The 20,156-nt window shown below is 31.5% G+C and overlaps 1 protein-coding gene across 1 annotated transcript; it reads left to right on the top strand.

Moving 5' to 3' along the window:
- The first annotated feature begins 8 nt into the window (after nucleotides 1–8).
- On the top strand, nucleotides 9–19,304 carry LOC100249709 (cysteine-rich receptor-like protein kinase 26). Its single transcript, XM_059742723.1, has 8 exons — nucleotides 9–725; nucleotides 989–1,199; nucleotides 1,597–1,834; nucleotides 2,224–2,374; nucleotides 2,663–2,975; nucleotides 17,118–17,242; nucleotides 17,405–17,510; nucleotides 18,949–19,304. Exons 1-8 carry the CDS (start codon nucleotides 9–11, stop codon nucleotides 19,302–19,304), a joined length of 2,217 nt encoding a protein of 738 aa, XP_059598706.1.
- The last annotated feature ends 852 nt before the right edge of the window (nucleotides 19,305–20,156 follow it).

The following is a 20,156-nucleotide window of genomic DNA, read 5'->3' on the forward strand; positions in this document are numbered from 1 at the left end:
CCCTCTGCATGCTGCGGTACTCCCACCGTAACTTTGTGAACAAGACCGACTACACCCTCACCTTCAGGCTGTATGATACCCGCAATGCTCCTGATCCTGATATTTATGATGCGAAGGTGCAGAGGTTAATGCAGAATCTATCGTCCACTGCCGGTGCATCTGAGAAGAGATATGCAGTGGGAAGAACAACAGCACCAGAAAACTTCACCCTCTATGGCTATGTTGATTGCACCCGTGACATCGATGGAGATAGTTGTAAGGGATGCCTATTGGCAACAACAAGTGCCATAGACACCTGCTGTTTAGGGCAATGGGCGGGTTGGCTTGCTACACCAACATGCAATATCCAGTTCAATATGGACCCAGTGCATGAGGACTGGGTCAATGGCCCGTATATCAACACAGATATCACTCCGTCATCAACACTGGCGCCGCTACCAGTGGCAGAGAATGATGCTGGAAGTCGTAGTCTGGTAATTAAAATTTCTGTTGCTCTAACAGTTGGAACAGTTGTTTTGGCAGTTCTGGTACTGTGTGCTGTGAAGTGGAGGAAAAGAGATGAAGTGGAGACCGGAGGCTCTGAAATTATAGAAGACAATGAGGAAATGAGTGAGGGAATTGGCAAGAGATCTTTCATGTATGATTTGGAAGTTTTGGTTGCTGCAACTGGTAATTTTTGTTTGGCAAATCGGCTGGGTGCTGGTGGGTTTGGGACTGTTTATAAGGTATTGCTGATATTGACTTTGAAAAGTAATCCTCCGTTTTCCTGCTCATATTGACTTGAATTAGCTAGTCATTCAAAATTATCTATCACTGCTTTGCTGTTGTATAATACCAAGGCCATGCATGGGGAAAATTTTGAGATTTTTAATGTTTTCTGAGTGTCCTTTTAATTAATGATTCATGCATAAACAGTTATCATAATTTTGTTATTGCAAGTATTGAAATGGGTAAGCCAAATTTTAATTAAGTTCACAATGGGAGATAGGGAATGATGGCAGATGGTGAAGAAATAGCAGTGAAGAAGCTGGCACCTGGTTCGACACAAGGCAGAGAAGAATTCTCCAATGAAGTCAGACTATTATTGAAGTTGCAACACAGAAATCTTGTACGGCTGTTTGGGTGCTGTGTTGAAGGAGAAAATAGGCTGTTAGTTTACGAATACCTACAGAACAAGAGTCTTGACCACTTCATCTTTGGTAATAACCCTGGGTGCTATTTATTTTATCTTGCCAATTTTATTTCTCTTTATTTAATGATATGCCCACCTTAATTTATTGTTTTTGTCAGTATTAGACGCAGGAGATATTCCCAAATGTTGGGACAAATTATAAACATTTCAAAGAGAGATTTTTAACCTTATTGACCTGCTCTAATTTCTTCACATAAAGTCAAGAGAGTCCAAGGGGGTTTATATTTTTTATGCAGTTGAAATCACCACCATTAAATAAGCAAAAAGATTTTACATATCCACTGTTTTTCAAACATTGTACACTTGAATAGTACCTCAAGCATGCACGTATTTAAATGAAACTTCCAAATAAATCTCGTACTCATCATGCATATATTTACAAATTTTTACATGTATGCTTGTAGATAAGAGCAAGAGTGCATTGCTAGACTGGCCAAAGCGTTATAACATCATAATAGGTGTGGCACGGGGGCTTCTTTACCTTCATGAAGATTCACAACTTAGAATCATACATAGAGATATCAAAGCAAGCAACATCTTACTCGATGAGTTGATGAATCCAAAAATATCGGATTTTGGTCTGGCAAAGCTATTTAAGGATGAACAAACCCATCATAGAACACGACGGATTGTGGGAATATTGTAAGTATTTCTAGATTGGCCTTGAGTGGACCAAACTCTTCATACGTCTTTAAGTTCTGTTTAGCTCTCAAAATGTATGACAAAGTCAAGTGAGAATCAAAAGTAATAGAATACCATATAGGATCAAATCTTAGCTGCTTAAGCTTTTAGAAATGTTGATTATTTAACATAATATCAAAAAATTAAGGGCTCAAGTCCTCTTCATCAGTGTGACATGATAAACATCTTCTAGTTTTCTTCTTTAGGGGACTGTATCGATACTTTTACCATTTCAGAGATGCCATAAATATTTAATACTTCATGTAATAAAAAGTGAAGCTAGAATATAGTATTTTCCTGTATCGTTGAGTTATGGTAGGCCAAGAATCGAAAACTAAAATGTTCTACAGTGGTTATATGGCTCCAGAATATGCAACCAGAGGCTTCATGTCTTCCAAGATTGATGTCTTTAGCTTTGGTGTGTTGATATTAGAAATCATAAGTGGAAGAAGGAATTATGACATGGAATTTGATGAGCAAGACTGGGAGCTCCTGAAACTAGTAAGTAACAACCCAACCTAGCTTGTCGGTCTTTTACTTTTAGAAAAACGCCATACACTGAAGTGAGATATGGAAAAATATGCATTGGAGTTAGTGTTTTGATCTGTATAACCACCACATCAAATCAAATTTTCGTTCTCTGAATTTTTTTGGTGACAATTTATTGAATTAGCTGAAATTCATCTAGTTTCATCTTAGTTGAACATTTCCTTTTAATATATGCAGTCCGAACCCATTCAAAACCCCAACCTAATGCATATAATTAATAAGTATATTGGTATGTTACAGGCATGGAGACTAGAAGAAGAAGGGCAGCTAACAGATTTGGTAGATGTCACTATTGGTTCTTTCCCTCAAGATCAAGTATTAAAATGCATTCGCATTGGGTTATTGTGCTGCCAACAATCTATACGAGATCGGCCAACCATGTCTTCTACAGTTTTAATGCTCTCAAATGATTCAGTAACAATGCCAATTGAAGGAACACATGGCTACCAGAATATACGTGACCCTGTTGATCCACACAACAACATCAATGCTCTTGCAAACCCTGAAAATGAGTCTTTCTCTAAGAATTCTATTACTTTTTCATCAGCAAAAGGTAGGTAATTACTGAGTAGATCATTGTTTTCAATAACTATTAAGCTACTTCATTTCTGAATTAATCTATTCAGATGTCAAAGTACACAAACACATAAAAACTAGCATGTGTTGAAGCCACTTGAGGATGAGATCGACATGTCAAAAATATTTCACATATACAAGATATAAGGGAATAGTTATTTTAGTGGTGATTTGTCCAGCTGATTAAGTTTGTTAATGAGATCAATTGGTTTACTAGTGAGCTTTGTGGACTTTGGTATTTCGATCAGTTTTCCCTTGTAAAAGATCAGCTTCCATAAAACAAATAATTCATTACTTATTCAACCAAAGTAGTTAGATACTTTCTCTGTAAAACCAAAGATTTTATTAGGGCATAATCAAGGTTCAGCCTGTCAGAATTAAAAACAAGAAAACGCCCATGAGTTATGGAAATGCAGGGCTCCTCTTCAAAGAAGATGTACTTCAATTTTCTGATCTGATTACAAAATCTAGCAATTACAAAATTTATATGGAATTTCTCTTCTCTTCAACTTTCAACTATGCTCAACTGATAAGGGGTAATCCCATCTATTTTGGAGCTGTCAATGATAAAGAAGTCAAGATGATAACAAAAGAAGTTGTTGGTGGACTGCATGAACGATTCCTATTATTGCTTAGTTTGTATTAAGTTACCATGTAAGAATGAGACCTCTAATGTATACATTCAATCAACATGTGACAACCTCACTGCCATTAAAAGTCCAGTTTTAGACCAAGATAAGGTCTTTCCGTTCACTGATGGTCTAGGGACAATGTATGAGGACTTCTGACTTGGTATGCTAATTAAACCATCTTACCCTTCTTTTGGCCAGTTTTTGCTAGCACTTCAATGAAATCAAGAATTGTAATGTTAAACTTTAACTGAGAGAAATTGGAGATCTCCCTCAATGGCAATCATTCTTTGATTTTTCAATGGTTCCATGAGATCAGCAAAATTTGGAGGATGTGTTTAAGGAATATATGAGGAGCCAATAAGATTATGAATAGTTTAAAAGCAATCAATGTTGAGATGCAAAAGCTCAATGCTACCTCAAGTGAACCCCCACTAACATAACAATTTATGTTTTTATGAATTTGACCTTGATACAAATACCTTATATGATATGGCCAATGATAATGAGAAAATTGTTGAATTAGACTTACCTTTAATTGAAAATAGTGATTTTCTTGATATGATAAACCTTCTCATTATTGCACAAGATTTTGATTTTGAAATTTTTTATAAAATTATGCAAGAATTTATTAATGATGAACCTATTGATAGTGGAAGGAGTGACACTTATCAAATTCCTTGCATTCTTTAACAGTTTAATCCACGAGTGATGCTAAGTTGGGCCCATATATCTAGGATCAATTATAGATATAGTATCCAACATTGCTCTAAAATAGGAGTCCACAATATTAGTAGGAATGCATGCATGCATCTTGAAAATATCCTCTAATGGCCAAATATAATATCCAAATAGCTTCTTTACAAGCTAATACATTATTAATGGAAGATTGAGTTCTTAAAGTACTTCTTGGTGCAAAACACTTATCCATTTGGATTTTTTCTTTTTCCACTACTTGTCATTGTAGGATTTTGCATACCCCTATTAAATTGTAGTACATTAGGGTCATATGGATGTTCATATTCATAAGATTCTTGAGTCAGCTTTTTAGATTTTACAAACTTTAGTAAAGAATTTTTCATTTGAAATATAACATTTGGCGCAACCAATTTTTATGGTCCAAGATCACCTTTGACTCCAATTAGGTGTTGTTTCCTTCTATGAATTCTCCCACCTTTCACAGCTTTTTTACAATACAATATAAGAGCTTTTGTGGAAACATGGTCCCATGCAGAGCCAACCTTACCTTGCATTTGTGATTGAATCTTGAGTAGATGACGGTGTCGAGTTTGATTTCATTTTTCTATGAAAAAAAAAGAAAAAAATTTGTAAAAAAATTAAAATTTAAAACATAAAAAATAGTAAATAATATGATTATGGAAACAAAAACACTAGTAAGGTAGCTATTTAATGACAAAAAAGAAAAGAAAATAAGCTAAATTTTTTTTCAACATAACATAAAGTAAAACTAATAAGAACAAAGTGCATTATTATAAGGGTTAAATACATTTTACCCCCTCAATCTTTGGTGTGTTTTACTTTTTGACCCCTTATATTCAAAACTCAACACTTTGCTCCCCAAATTTATTAAAATGCAACACTTCCCCCTAACACTACTACAAAAACTATATACAATGATGCTTCTTTCATTGACCTTTTTTTAAAAGTGTCAACATTTAGCATAATTTATAACATTCCTTGGCGCTTGGTACAAATCCAGTTAATAATGGCGCTCTATAGAGGGAAAACAGAGCATTTATTTTATGGCATTTTTTAAAAACATCATTGAGTAGTGATATAGATTGAATCCTTAGTGCTTTATTTAAGAGTCCTTAAATAAGTTTGATTTCCTTGGCCTTTTTATAAAGCCTATATATCCCATTTTGGAAATTTCCACCTAACACATTCTCACAAAATTTCAGTTGCCAAATACCCACCACACTATCTATAAGATGTTGATATCAATCTACCAAGGATCTATAGGAAAGTTGTTGATGAGAGACCAACAATATCTCAAAGGGTATCCTTGGTGATACTAAGCCTCCTAAGAAGTCATACGCAACAACATTGTTGGTGAGGACCAGCAACTCTGTCATTTTCATTGTCAACCATCTCACAGCCCCAAACACAAACCAAACATTGAGACATTATCTAGCTACCTCAACTTGTACTTACCATAGCTGATGCCCTCATCTTGAAAATAGAGAAGCTTAAAGCTTGAAGCTCGAAGAACATACCCATGGTAATAGTGTCAAAATCTCCCTTTTTTGCCATCTTTAACAAGATTTTCCACCATCCATGTTGAGAGCGTGTTACCCAAGACGAAAAATTGGTAACTCTCTCCTTCATTTTCTTTTCAGGGTTTTTTTTAGGGTTAGGGTTTGTAATCCAAATTATTCTTTGTTCTTTTGTTCATGACTGTACTTTACTCTTTTGATTTTTTTTTTATTTAATATCATTTTCAATATGGATTTAGGTTTTTGATTTTGTAATTTTAATGATTTTGTTTCAACTCATTGCCTTCACATTCGTCTTTTTTATGTTATTCTACTATGGCAGCAAAAGACTACATTATCCATTTTTAGTTTCTCATTTCTCCTCTTCTAATAGCAACTGAAATGTCTCTACACATGGGTTGCATCTATTGATTTTGTGCATGAGATTGATAGTGAGTATGAGTTTATTGATGAAGAAAATGTTGATTTTATTGAGAATATTATTGTTGAATATCAATGCTTGATTGAGAAATTCTTGAAAACTAATAATGTTGTTGATTTTCAAAAATCTAAGATTAATATGCTTTGTAAGAAAAGATTAAGCAAAATGAGAAAATTTGGTTTCTTGATATGAGTATCCATATCTCTTTGAGAGAAACGATATTCTAACTTGAGAAATTGAATATTAGAAATCATTTATTTCTTCCAATAAGGCCTTTCATCCTTGGACTAAAGTGTTAAATGATATTCTTGATAAATGCAAGCCCATGGAGATAAAAAGAGACCTGAGCTACATTAACAAAACTAAGACTCCCACTAGTGGAGACACAATTTTTGTTAAGGGTAAGGAGGAAACTCCTAACCAATTAGCCTTTCCTAGCACTACTCCAAATACACTTATTGTAAGAAGTTTGGACACACTCAAGTAGATGTCAAAGTAGATTCTTTGAGAGGTAAGAGTCCAATTAAATAGGCTAACGGATGAGTTTGATTTGCTAAAGAATAAAATTTTGCACACTAAGAAGGAAAGAAAACTAATCCTAATCCTTTGACTCAAAAAAACTCCTCTAGTTCCCCACCGAAAGTGAAACAAGTATGGTTAAAGAAGAAGAATAGGCTTAAGTCAATGTAGTCTTTAAAACCCTTAAAGCTAGTGCTCCTAGTGAGTGGTATTTTGATAGTAGTTTCTCTTGGCATATGATGGGTGACAAGTAATTTTTCACCTCTTTTGAAGACTTCAATGGAGGTAATGTCACCTTTGGTGATAGGAGTGCTGCCTATGTGAGAGGAAAGGGTAGCGTTTCTATCCTTGGATGGCTTGATTTAAATAGTCCTCTTTGTTGATGGCCTAAAGGCTACTCTTATCAATATTAGTCATATTTGTGATAGTGAATTTAATGTTAAATTCTCCTAAAATATGTGTAAAGTGATTAAGAATGGAGAAGTCACTTTCACTAGGAATAGAATTGTGGATAATTGTTAAACAATCAATCCTAGTTCTAAAACCTCTCTAGTATGTGGTAGAGCCAAGCTTGATGTCACTGAATTGTAACATAGAAGGCTAAGCCACATTAACTATAGGAACCTAGTGCATTTAGCTAATAAAGACCTAGTTAGAGGGATCCCTAAGTTAAGTGGACAACCTAAGCCTATTTGTGGCGAGGGCATGAGAGGTAAACAAGTCAAGGGGTCACATAAAAAGATTCCTAGAAATAACACATCTAGGCCCTTAGATCTTCTCCACATGGACCTTATGGGTCCCATACACACTGAAAGCAAAGGTAGGAAGAAGTATATTTTAGTAGTAATTGATAATTTCTCTAAGTATTTGTTTGTATCCTTTTTAAAATAAAAATCTGAAACTATTGAGTAATTGAAGACTCTTTGTACTAGAATTCAAGTAGAAAAAAGGCATCCCATTGTGAGGATTAGGAATGACAGGGGGAGAGAGTTCGACAACATTGAAATTGATCACTTTTGTGAATCAAAAGGGATTAAACATTAATTTTCAGTCCTTAGAACTCCCCAACAAAATGGAGTGGTTGAAAGGAAGACCCGTGGTCTTCAAGAAATGGCCCAAGTAATGCTTCATATGCATGCAACTTCTATTCATTCTTGGACCAAATCCATTAGCACGGCTCATTACACTATCAATAGAGTCTTTCTTAGGCTTGGGACAAATCAAACTTCCTATGAGTTATGGTCAAGAAATAAATCTAACATGAAATATTTTGGAACCTTTGGTAGTGAATGTTATATTCTCAAAGAAGGGGAAAACCTAGGTAAATTTGATCCCAAGTCTGATTTAGGTATTTTCCTAGGTTATTACACCAAGAGTAAAGCTTATATAGTATATAACTAGAATACCAAGTTTATCCAGGAATCCTGGAATGTGGTCATTGATGATTCAAGGTATACCCAAGAAGATGTTAACTCCTTTGATTTACCCCATGAATTCATTAGGGATATCCCTGAAACAATGTATGCGGCTATGGAAACCCCTAAAAACATCCCCAAAGAGGTGGTTAACCCCATAAGGATAAATAAACAAAAAAAAAAAAACTACTTAAAGTTGCTAAGCCAAGTCAAATGAACACTAAGAATAATCCAAAGTACCCAAAAATCACCCTATCTCAAATGTAATAGGAAATATGAATGACTCCATGGTAACAAGGAGATAATCAAGACAAAATGAGATAATTTATTATTATTATTATTATACCTCCTAATTAGAGCCAAAAAAAAAGTGGAGGAAGCTTTAGGAGATGAATCTTGGTCTATCGCACTACAAGAAGAGTTAAATCAGTTTGTTAGGAACAATGTGTGGTATTTAGTCCCTAGACCTAAGGATAAACATGTGATAGGTACAAAATGATTTCCAATGATAAACAAGTTGAAAATGGGATCATTGTGAGGAATAGAGCTAGGCTAGTGGCTCAAGGATACTCCCAAATTGAGGGAATTGATTTAAGGAAACCTTTGCCTCCATAGCTAGGTTAGAATCTATTAGAATCCTCCTAAATATAGCATGCTCATTGAGAAGGAAACTATTTCAAGCATACTCATTGAGAATGAAACTATTTCAAATGGATGTTAAGAATGCTTTCTTGAATGAGATTCTTTGTGAAAAAATGTATGTAGAGCTACCTAAGGGCTTTGGAAATCCTAAACTCCCCAATCATGTTTATAGGTTAAAGAAGACTCTTTATGGACTTAAAAAAAACTCCTAGAGCTTGGTATGTATCTTTTGGAAAAAGGATTTGAGAGAGAAGAAGTTGATAGAACTTAATTCATTTATAGGGCTAAGACTAGACTTGTAATGGCTCAAATTTATGTAGATGATATAGTTTTTGAAGCTACCTTGAGCAATATTGCCCTTAGTTTTGTAGAGGAGATGAAAAAAGAATATGAAATGAGCATGGTAGGTGAACTTAATTTCTTCCTAGGATTGCAGATAAGGCAACTCAAAAATGGCATCTTTTCATCTCAATCCAAATATGTGAAGGAGCTAGTAAAGAAGTTTGGCCTAGAGTTTGTTAAGCACTTTAGGACACCTATGACTAATACTACTAAGCTTTGCAAGGGCGCATCTAGAAAGGATGTTAAGCAAAAAGCTTATAGGAGTATGATAAGAAGATGATAAGAAGTCTCTTGTAGTTCACTACAAGTCATTCAATCATTTCTTTTAGTGTGGAAGCATGTGCTAGGTACCAAGCTAATCTCAAAGAATAACATTTGAGTTTTGTAAAATGAATAATTAATTATGTTAGTGGGACTTTAGACTATGGATTAAGATATCCATTTGATTCTTCTCTTGTTATTGTTAGGTATTCTGATGCCAATTGGACAAAAAATGTAGAGAATAGGAAAAACATTTTAAGTGCTTTCGTCTTTGTTAGTGATTGTTTAGTTGTTTGGCTAAGTAAGAAGCGAAATTCAATATCCCTATCCACTATGGAAGTGGAAAATATAGTTATAGGGAGTTGTTGTACCCAAATCCCTTGAATGAAACAAATGCTTAGTGACTATGACAGTGAACAAGGTATTATGAATATTCATTGTGACAACTCTAGTCCAATTAATATTTTTTTTTAAAATCCTATTTTTCATTCCCAAACTAAACATATAGAAAATTTTCATTACTTTATTAGGGGTCTAGTTGAAGATAAGGTTATTTCCTTAAAGTTTGTCCCAACAAAACACCAATTGGTTGACATTTTTACAAAGCCCTTAGATTCCCTTAGGTTTGAGTTCCTTAGGAAATCTTTGGGCATATGCCTAATTGACTAAAATCAAAGGGTATAAGCCTAAGGATTTGTGCTTGATTTGCTCATTTTCTCCTTCCTAGGTCTATCCTAACTCTCCTTAGGGTAAATTTGTATACCTTATTTGGTTGTTTTATGAATAAGATCTTAAATTTCTCAAGATTAAGGCATGGAGTTAATATATTAGATCTATAAATGTTGATTTTATTTCCTTAGAATTTTTTTTAAATCGCTTTTAAGAGTAAAGAATCAAGGTAAATAACAATTATTGTATAGTAGGAAATCTAGAATAATCCCTAATAAGTGATTAATAGAGAATCTTCTTAAGTTTAACTAATTAGTTTTTGTTTTCTTTGGAAGTAACATACACCATGCCTAGTCATTTTTAATATACATCTTGTTTAACTATGTTCAATTTCTTGTTTCCTGAAGTGAATAATGACATCTTAGCTAAAATAAAAATCAAAGATTATTTCCAAGATCTTTATGCCATCACTTGCAATATTTGGAAAAACCCCTTAAGTGGAATCAAACAACCATAGTGAAATTATAATTTCCATAAATGGTGTATAATGCCTCCACTTCTAAAAAATTTAAAAATTGAATGAAAATGATGATATATAATAAAGGAGGAGTTAATTTGTGTTATATGTAGATTAACAAATATTAAACAGAAATCTAGTGAACTTAGGTCAAATTAATTGAATGTGAATTAATTAGATGAAGGCAAGGTTTAATAACTTCTAAGAATTCAAATTTGAAATATGGAATTAGATAATAAGTGTGGACCCGCATTTTTCCTGTTCATCCCCACTTAATGATGAGACTCACTTTTCATTGTGAAAATCTGACTTTAGAAAAAAGTTAGAGTCGTCAATTTTTTTATTTTATTTTTTAAAGGGAAAACAAAATAAAAAATAAAACCCTAAGAGTGGCTCCTTTTAAAGGAAAAGCATATATATGAAAAACCGAATCTAAGTTTAGAGATCACATTACTCATTGGGAAGGTACTATAAAGTAGCACCCCTCTAAGCCCTAAAAGTAAGTCTCTACTAATCAAGTGGAGATAAATAAGGAAATTGATCAATAAACTAATGGATACCAAATGACATACACAAGAATAGGACAGTGGTGATAACAAATGAAAACACACCTAGAAATTAATCAAAGCAAGACATACATATTGATGAAAACAAATAAATAAAGAGGAGAGGAAGCGTACCTCAATTGTAAATTGTAATAGTGATGATTACATAAAGAACAAGGTTAGCTCATAAGCAAGATAATGAGGTAGAGCAATGACGATATAGGATCAATGGAAAACAAGATGCAATATTCATGTTCAAAAATACAGAAATAGGCCAACATACATATGATCACAAAATAAATCTAAATAAAATATCTAAAGAAGGTTCATGCCTTATGGAAAGGCTTATCTAATACATATAACATGTCCACAATGCATATCTAAAATCAAAGAAGTTCAAAAATACGTGGAGAGTTGAATTAACAAAAATATACAATTTACACAACAATGGATCAAAACAGAGGCATGCACAAAATAAATCCGAAAAATATTGTTAAAAGAGATATTTCACCAAAAAAAAAAAAATCAAATAATTCTCAATGTGTCTAGAACATAACCTAATAGCCTAAGAAACTTAATTATATTCAGATTGTCCCAGATTTAATTAAACTTCAAATCACTCAGAAAATAGGACAGAATAGAGATATACATAAAATAAATCCGTAAAAAATAGCTAGAGGTGATATTTCATCAAAATAAAAAATTTTACATGCAGAGATGTATTTTTTAACCCACCTTAGGAATGTGATAAAATCAAACTAAAACTTTTACAGCTTATTTGAGATGTCTAAATAAAAATTAATATTTAGTCAAACTAAAAAATACATGCATCAAGTCAAAATTTAATTAAACATTCAATAGCTACATATTAGGATTAGCACAACACATATAGAAAGAGAGAATTATTTCTCATACATGAAAAATTGTTTTTGAGTGAAATAAAAGCCTCAAATCTTATTTTAGAAGTCTAAAATATTAGGAAAATATCATCAAAATAAATTAAAACCCCAACAAACTAATTTCATTTTATAGAAACACTTTATGTATCGAAAACTAAACTGAATCTAGACCCTTTGAAAAATTGATTTTATTTATTAGCTTAAAATTTGATTTTTGTTCAAAATAAAATTTCTACAACATTTCAATAAGTTTATAAAGTCATCCAAGAATGAAAAAAAAATAGAAAATTCCTAAAGTGTCCAAACTCAATTTAATATGTTAAAGGTAAAAAAACTCATGGTTGCAAGGGGTTGTTTTGAAAACTTGGAATGTAGGGCTTCGCTAAGGCCCGATATAATTTTCATGAATTAATCCACACTTCCCTAACCCTCAATGATCACGATGAAGCTCATGCAAGTCGGGAATTACTCCATCATTTTGGAATTATGACTTTTCTTCATGTGTAAGAAAACTGAAAATCAATGAAAACCAAAGTAAGCATGCATACTGAAAGAAAAGTGATAGCATGATTTTGGAAATGTAATTTTCATAACCTATAAATGTCTAAGATGAATTTGAATAATTGATAATCGATTTTTATAGAAAAACAATTGAAATTTTTTTAAAAAAATCATAAAGTTACATAAAATAATAAAACCAAAAGCAATGAAGCATGTAAGAGACAAAGTGTGTGTGCTAAATGTGAGAAAAAAAAAACATGTTGAAATTAGTGTATAATGAAACTGAAAGTATGGTTGATGTGTGTGTGGTCATAGTGGCATCATGGCTGCAAGTGAACAAGTTGATCATCACAAAGTCAAACAACCAAATGAGATCAAAAGAAAGAAACAAAATCAGGAAACTAATATTATGCAAAGCCTTATTTCATGTGGTCTCCAAAGCTTGAATTAGGTGAAGAATAAGATAAAATTTTAAGAAAAATTAATTTGAAATCCTAACAAAGATTAATAGAAAATAAATTGCTAAAAATGTCAATGAATTCACAACTAAAGATAAAATACATCATAAACAAATTTCCACATGAAATCACAACTAAAAAGAAAACACATCATGATCCAATTTACAATATGAATTCATAATTAAAAAAAGAAGCTTATCTCAATCAGATTCAATAATTTTTGTGACCTCCAAATATCCACACCCAAGTAAGGTAAAATCTCATATCCAAACAATACAAAAGAAGAGGAAATCAAAAACTAAAAAAAACAAAATCAGAAAATTACCTGAAAATCTTCTTCAAAATTTGTTGATCTCCTTCAAGAGACCGAAATGTTGATGGTGTCTTCAATTCCAATTTGGTGTGTGTGGCAATCACAAGCTGGTAGTGTGCGGTTCTTCACAAGCTGGTAGTGTGCGGTTCTTCACAAGCTGGTAGTGTACGGTCTTCACAAGCTGATAGTGTGCAGTCTTTACAAGCTGATGGTATCCTTCTCTATCAGGGTTCAAAAAATCAACTGAGTCCAGTACGACTCGGCCAAGTCGTATCCTCCTCGACGACGGTCGCGACGAGTCCAATACTAGATATAATTTATACCTAGACTTGACCTTGAATCAGTTGGACTCGGATGACTCGACCGATATTTCGAGTTAACTCAGTCAACTCGAAAAAAAAAAAAAAAAAACCAATCAACAGATTCCCTACAAAAGAACCCATCACAATAAGAATCAAATTTTCAGAGAAATCAGAGATTCCTCTGCAAAAGAAAACCCGTGAAAATTTGAAACAAACCCGTGACCCTTTCAAAAGCCTTTAAAAAGAGCCTTGGTTGAAGAATAATTTACTTAACCCTAAATCCACCATTATCGGAGTGTAGATTTTTTGTCTTTGTTGTGCTGCCGGTAGGAAGGTAGCAGATCGTGGTTATATGGTAGTAATGGGAAGGTCTGATAGTCTGAGAGACTGCAGATCATGGTATTCGTGGTGCATTGGGGAAGAAGATAGTAAGGCTACATATCGATATTCGTGGTGTTGGGGAAGAAGATACAAGGCAAGGGTTTGGGAAGAAGCCAACAGGTAATAACTAATAAAGGTAATAAAGGGAAGAAGATTAGTCTTTCTTTTGCCTCAGTTTGGCTACTGTGAAATCATTGTTTTACTACAAAATGCACATTTCTCTCCCTTTCCCTCTTTTTGTGTTATGCTTAATGAACCATGTGAGTATATATATACCTCTGTGTATATGGTTTAGCACACTTTATTGTTGCTATAATCTATCATTCCTTTTCGGTTTTTTTTTTTTTTTTTTGTAAAATAGAAAATGGTGGTAACTTTTATTAACAATGCAATAGTTTTCAATACCCCACTTTAAAATTTTTGAAAATAATTTTTAACAACATAAAATTAGTATATACATATTGTGTAAGAGAGTTCTTACTTTTTACATATAAGTTTTTATTTATAAAAAAAAAAAACAGAAAATGTATCCAAATGAAGTAAGGTATGGTTTGGATAAACTTTTTTTTTTTGTTTTTAAAAGCAGAAAATGATAAATCCTATACAAAATGTAATAATTATTTGAGACTTGCAATAATGATATTTAAAAACCATTTATGAAATTGAAGAATTGGAAAATAATATTTATATGAAATTGGAAAATTCATAATGATAATATTATGATGATATTAAATATATTTATATGAAATGTTTTTATTTTATATAGAGATTATATTTTTAATTTATTAAATTATATGATTTTTTATCTTATAATATTAAATTGGTTCACTAAATTATTTTTGTATGGTATAGAAATATAAAATACATTTATATGGTACAAATATTGTATTTTTTATTTATGTTTTTATCTTATAATATTACAAAATTAAATTACACTAGAAAATTAATAATTATTTAAAAGAATTTTTTTTTTCAAATAATCTTAAATGATTTAATAATACGGAATGAAGGGTATGTATTTACATGGTATAGAAAAATTACATTTATATTTAAATCAATTTTACTTCATTATATCATATAGATTTTTTATTTTATAATATTCTACAATTAAATTACAATAGGAAATCAATAATTATCAAAACAATAAATTGGTTCACTAAATTATTTTTGTATGGTATAAAAATATAAAATACATTTATATGGTAAACTTTATATGGTATAGATATTGTATTTTTAATTTATGTTTTTATCTTATAATATTGAAAAATTAAATTACATTAGAAAATTAATAATGATTTAACACTTTTTCTTCAAATAATCATAAATGATTTAATAATACGGAATGAAGGGTATGTATTTACATGATATAGAAAAATTATATTTATATTTGAATCAATTTTATTTCATTATATCATGTAGATTTTTTATTTTATAATATTCTACAATTAAATTATAATAGGAAATCAATAATTATCAAAACAATAAATTGGTTCACTAAATTATATTTGTATGCTATAGAAATATAGAAATATAAAGTACATTTATATGGTAAACTTTATATGTTTAGATATTATATTTTTAATTTATGTTTTTATCTTAAAATATTGCAAAATTAAATTACATTAGAAAATTAATAATTTTTTTTTTTTCAAATAATCATAAATGATTTAATAATACGGAATGAAGGGTATGTATTTACATGGTATAGAAAAATTATATTTATATTTGAATCAATTTTATTTCATTATATCATGTAGATTTTTTATTTTATAATATTCTACAATTAAATTATAATAGGGAATCAATAATTATCAAAACAATAAATTGGTTCACTAAATTATATTTGTATGCTATAGAAATATAGAAATATAAAGTACATTTATATGGTAAACTTTATATGGTATAGATATTATATTTTTAATTTATGTTTTTATCTTAAAATATTGCAAAATTAAATTACATTAGAAAATTAATAATTTTTTTTTCAAATAATCATAAATGATTTAATAATACTTAATGAAGGGTATGTATTTACATGATAAATTACATTTATATTTGAATCAATTTTATGTCACTATATCATGTAGATTTTTTATTTTATAATATTCTACAATTAAATTACAATAGGAAATCAATAACTATGAAAACAAACTTTTTTAAAAGAATTTTTTTTATAAAACTATTCATTTATTTAACTATTATTTATTTTAATTAAAAAAACATATAAATAAGTGGAAAAAAAAGATGATGAACTTAGGTGAGATCGTGTTTATTGCTTTTTTAGTAGAATTTATTTTTATATGGTAACAATATGAAACATATAAGTGAGTAGAAAATTAAATATTATAATTCTTATATAAATGTGTTTATATATTTAATTTGAAAAGTAAGTTGTTTTCCTTTTATACATGGTTAGTTTAAAATTCAAAATGGCTTCAAAACATGATATTGGTTGGGAGCATGTAAAACATGTTAGTGGTAGTAAAAGAACCACGAAGTGTAAATATTGTGAGAAAGTCATACATGGCGGTATAACAAGATTAAAGCAACACATCGCACATATATCCAGACAAGTAGAAGGATGTCCACATGTACTGGTAGAAGTGTCACGTAGTGTTAAACAATATAAGTCTGATACTTCAAAAGAAAAGGCACAGTTAAAAAAAAAAAAAAAGGAACGACTTTTGAGTTCCTTAAATAAAGAAAATTTCTATGAAATTGAGGAGGGTGATTTTGATGATGAAATTGAGGAAGTTGCTATGGTTGATTTTGAAAGAAGAAAAATGAAACAAGCAATGAAAGAAAGTCGTCGAATTTTTTAAGAAAGTAGACAAGAGCATCGAAGGGTGGTAGTTCCTCACAATCTTCTAATGCTAGGATTAAACACGAACTGACACATAACTTTAGTATAAGAAAAGGAACTAGCATACCTCCAAAAGGAATTGATCCCTACATGTTCCCATCAAAGCAGAAATCAATAAAAAGCTTGTTTTCTACTGAAGACGTGAAGAAAGTGGGTAACACTATTTCTAAATTCTTTCTCTTTAATACAATACCCTTTAATGCAGCTGATAGTGGGCCTTACTATAAATCAATGGTTGATACCATAGCAGAAGCAGGTCCAGGCATCAAGGGTCCCATTGGATACCAAATTGGAAATACATATTTGGAAGAGGAGGTGCAAGAGCTTGAGGTATATATAACAACATTGAAGGCTAAATGACCTATATATGGGTGCACAATCATGTGTGATGGTTAGAGTTCTAGGACTAGAAAACCTATCATCAATTTCATGATTTATTGTGATAGAAGTGTGATATACCATTCTTCAGTTGACGCTACCAACATACCTAAGACAACAGACTACATATTTTCCCTTATGGATAAAGTTGTAGAGGAGGTTGGGGAAGAAAATGTTGTTCAAGTAGTCATTGATAATGAGGTAAGTTTTAAAGCAGACGGTATGTTGTCGATGGAGAAATGAAAGATTTTGGTCTCCTTATGCAGCCCATTGTATTGATTTAATGCTTAAAGATATTGCAAGCATGAAGCAAATTAAGGAGACATTAGATCAAGCTAAGATGATCACGAGATTTATTTATAATAGCTTGAAAGTAGTGAATTTGATGAAAGTGTTCACCAAGGATAGAGATCTATTAAGGTCAGGAATAACCCATTTTGCCACTAAATTCATTTCACTTTAGAGTCTTATACATTATGAGGCTGATTTGAAGGGAATGTGCACAACAAATGAGTGGCGTGAATTCAATAAAGATAGGAGCATAAAAAGTCTAAGAGATAAGGTATCCAACCTTATCTTAACTGATCGATTTTGGAAGAAGGCAGGGGGAGTTCAAACCATCATGGAACCTCTCGTCAAAGTATTGAAATTGGTTGATCAAGATAAAAAGCCCACACTATCAATCATTTATGAAGTAATGGATAAAGCTAAATTGGCCATCAAGGCATCGGTCAAGCAATGGGAAAAGTATTGGGAAGTCATTGATAAAAGGTGGGAAGGTCAATTGCACATACATTTGCATGTTGTAAGTAATAAAAAAATTATTTATATATTTTGTATTATTTTTTTCAAGTAAAAATTATTGTAAACTGATTATTATTTAACTTATGCCAACATATTTTTTAAATCCAATGTTTCAATATTCAAAGCATTTCTCCAACCATCCAAAAATTAAAGTTGGATTAAAGGAGGTTATCAAGAGATTAGAGCCAAATTTGGATAGACAAGCAAAAGCTATTAATGAGGTATAATAATAGTTTGTGACCTTTATATAATACATTTTGTATATGTAATGTGCATTAACAAAAAAAAAATGTTAATGGTGTAAGTGAAATTATTTGTTGACGGTAGAAGAGAATTTGGAAGTGCACTTACAAAGAAAGCAATAAATCAATCTATTCCAGGTACTCAGTACATTTACATCTATTAAAAATAAGAAATTATCATCATTTTTTGTTAAATATATCATATTGATTAATAAGTATGCACTTTCTTTATTATAGCTGAATGATGGAACAACTATGGCGACAAAGGTCCACATCTACAAAAGATTGTTGTTAAAATTTTAAGCTAAACTTGTTCTTCATCAGGTTGTGAAAGAAATTGGAGCACATGGTCATTGATTCACACAAAGTTGCGCAACCATTTCGCAATGAAAAAGTTGCATAAGTTAGTTTATGTGCACTACAATATGCAACTTCGAGTTAAGAATTTGATGCAAGAGCGAAACAATGAAGATTTATACAATCCAATTGATTTGAATCATATCTTTAATGATGATTATATATTAGATGAGTGGATACAAGAAGGAGAGAAGCCTATTTTATCATCTGATAATTTGGATTGGTTGGATAAAGATCTTCTCACTAATGAATAAGGTAGAGAAACAGTTCATGAAGATGATGGTACTACAAATCGTAAAGTTAGCAGGCGTACAAGTAATGCTACACAAGAAAGAGATGTTGATTCCCACCGTAAAGGTAAGGCTCCTAGAAAAATTTCTTCAAGTTCTAGTAGTGATGATAATGACAATGGGGGCAGTAGGCGGGGTAGTGGCACTAATGGGGGTAGTAGAGGAGTTGGTGGCACTGGTGAGGGTACTGGAGGAGATGGTAGCACTGGGGGCGGTTATGTTAGTCAAGTAGATCTTGGCATGTTGTGGGCACAAGGAGGTGAAAATTACTATGCCACACAAGATGCAGATCATGGATATCGACCAAGGACATGGGAATAACGAAAGCATTTGGAAATACTAACTACATTTCCCAGTGATGATGATTATTCTAGTGGGCATGATTATCATAGATCAAATTATTACCGTATCGATAAGCACTTACAGAATTTGCGTATAGGATCAAGGCCATATTTTAGAGGGGTAGATGATAAATCATATCACAACTTTATAGACCGTGATAGCTCTTCTAGTACTTTTAGTAGAAATGATTTTGATCGGTTTCCAATGATGCATCCAGATGGATATTCAAATACTAGAACACAAGCTAGTGATTTATATAGATATGATCAATCTTCTAGTAGCAGTAGCATTGCTTATTGAGGTTTTGGATATTATCAATATGGTGTTGATCCCAAACAGCCTTCAAAACCATATTTTCCTGATTATGGATCATCAAGCCAATCATCTCAGCCAACATATTCGAGTTATGAACAACTCTTTCAACCATATCCTCACTATGGGAATTGTCACCCCAATCTGTTTGCTCATCGTAGGACTGATGATGATGATTTTGAACCCCCTTTTTATTCAACATGGAATTGATTATTGTATTGTATGTTTGTTAGTAAAAATGTTATTATATTTGAAATAAAATAATTTTTTTATTAGCATTATCATAAATAACTTTGAGCAGGTACTTTTATAACTATTTAAATAATGTTAAATGTAAGACAATTTTATTTTATTAATTTTTTGACCTTATTTAATTAAATATATGTTTTTGATGATTTACATAATATTTTTATAATTTTTTGAATTTTCTAATTAGCTTATTTTACGTATCGCCCGATACCAAACCGATACACTAAGATTGATACGCCTTGGGACCCTCCAAGTCAGTAACCGATATCG

This window comes from Vitis vinifera, chromosome 14 (assembly GCF_030704535.1).
Source record: "Vitis vinifera cultivar Pinot Noir 40024 chromosome 14, ASM3070453v1".
Lineage (NCBI taxonomy): Eukaryota > Viridiplantae > Streptophyta > Magnoliopsida > Vitales > Vitaceae > Vitis > Vitis vinifera.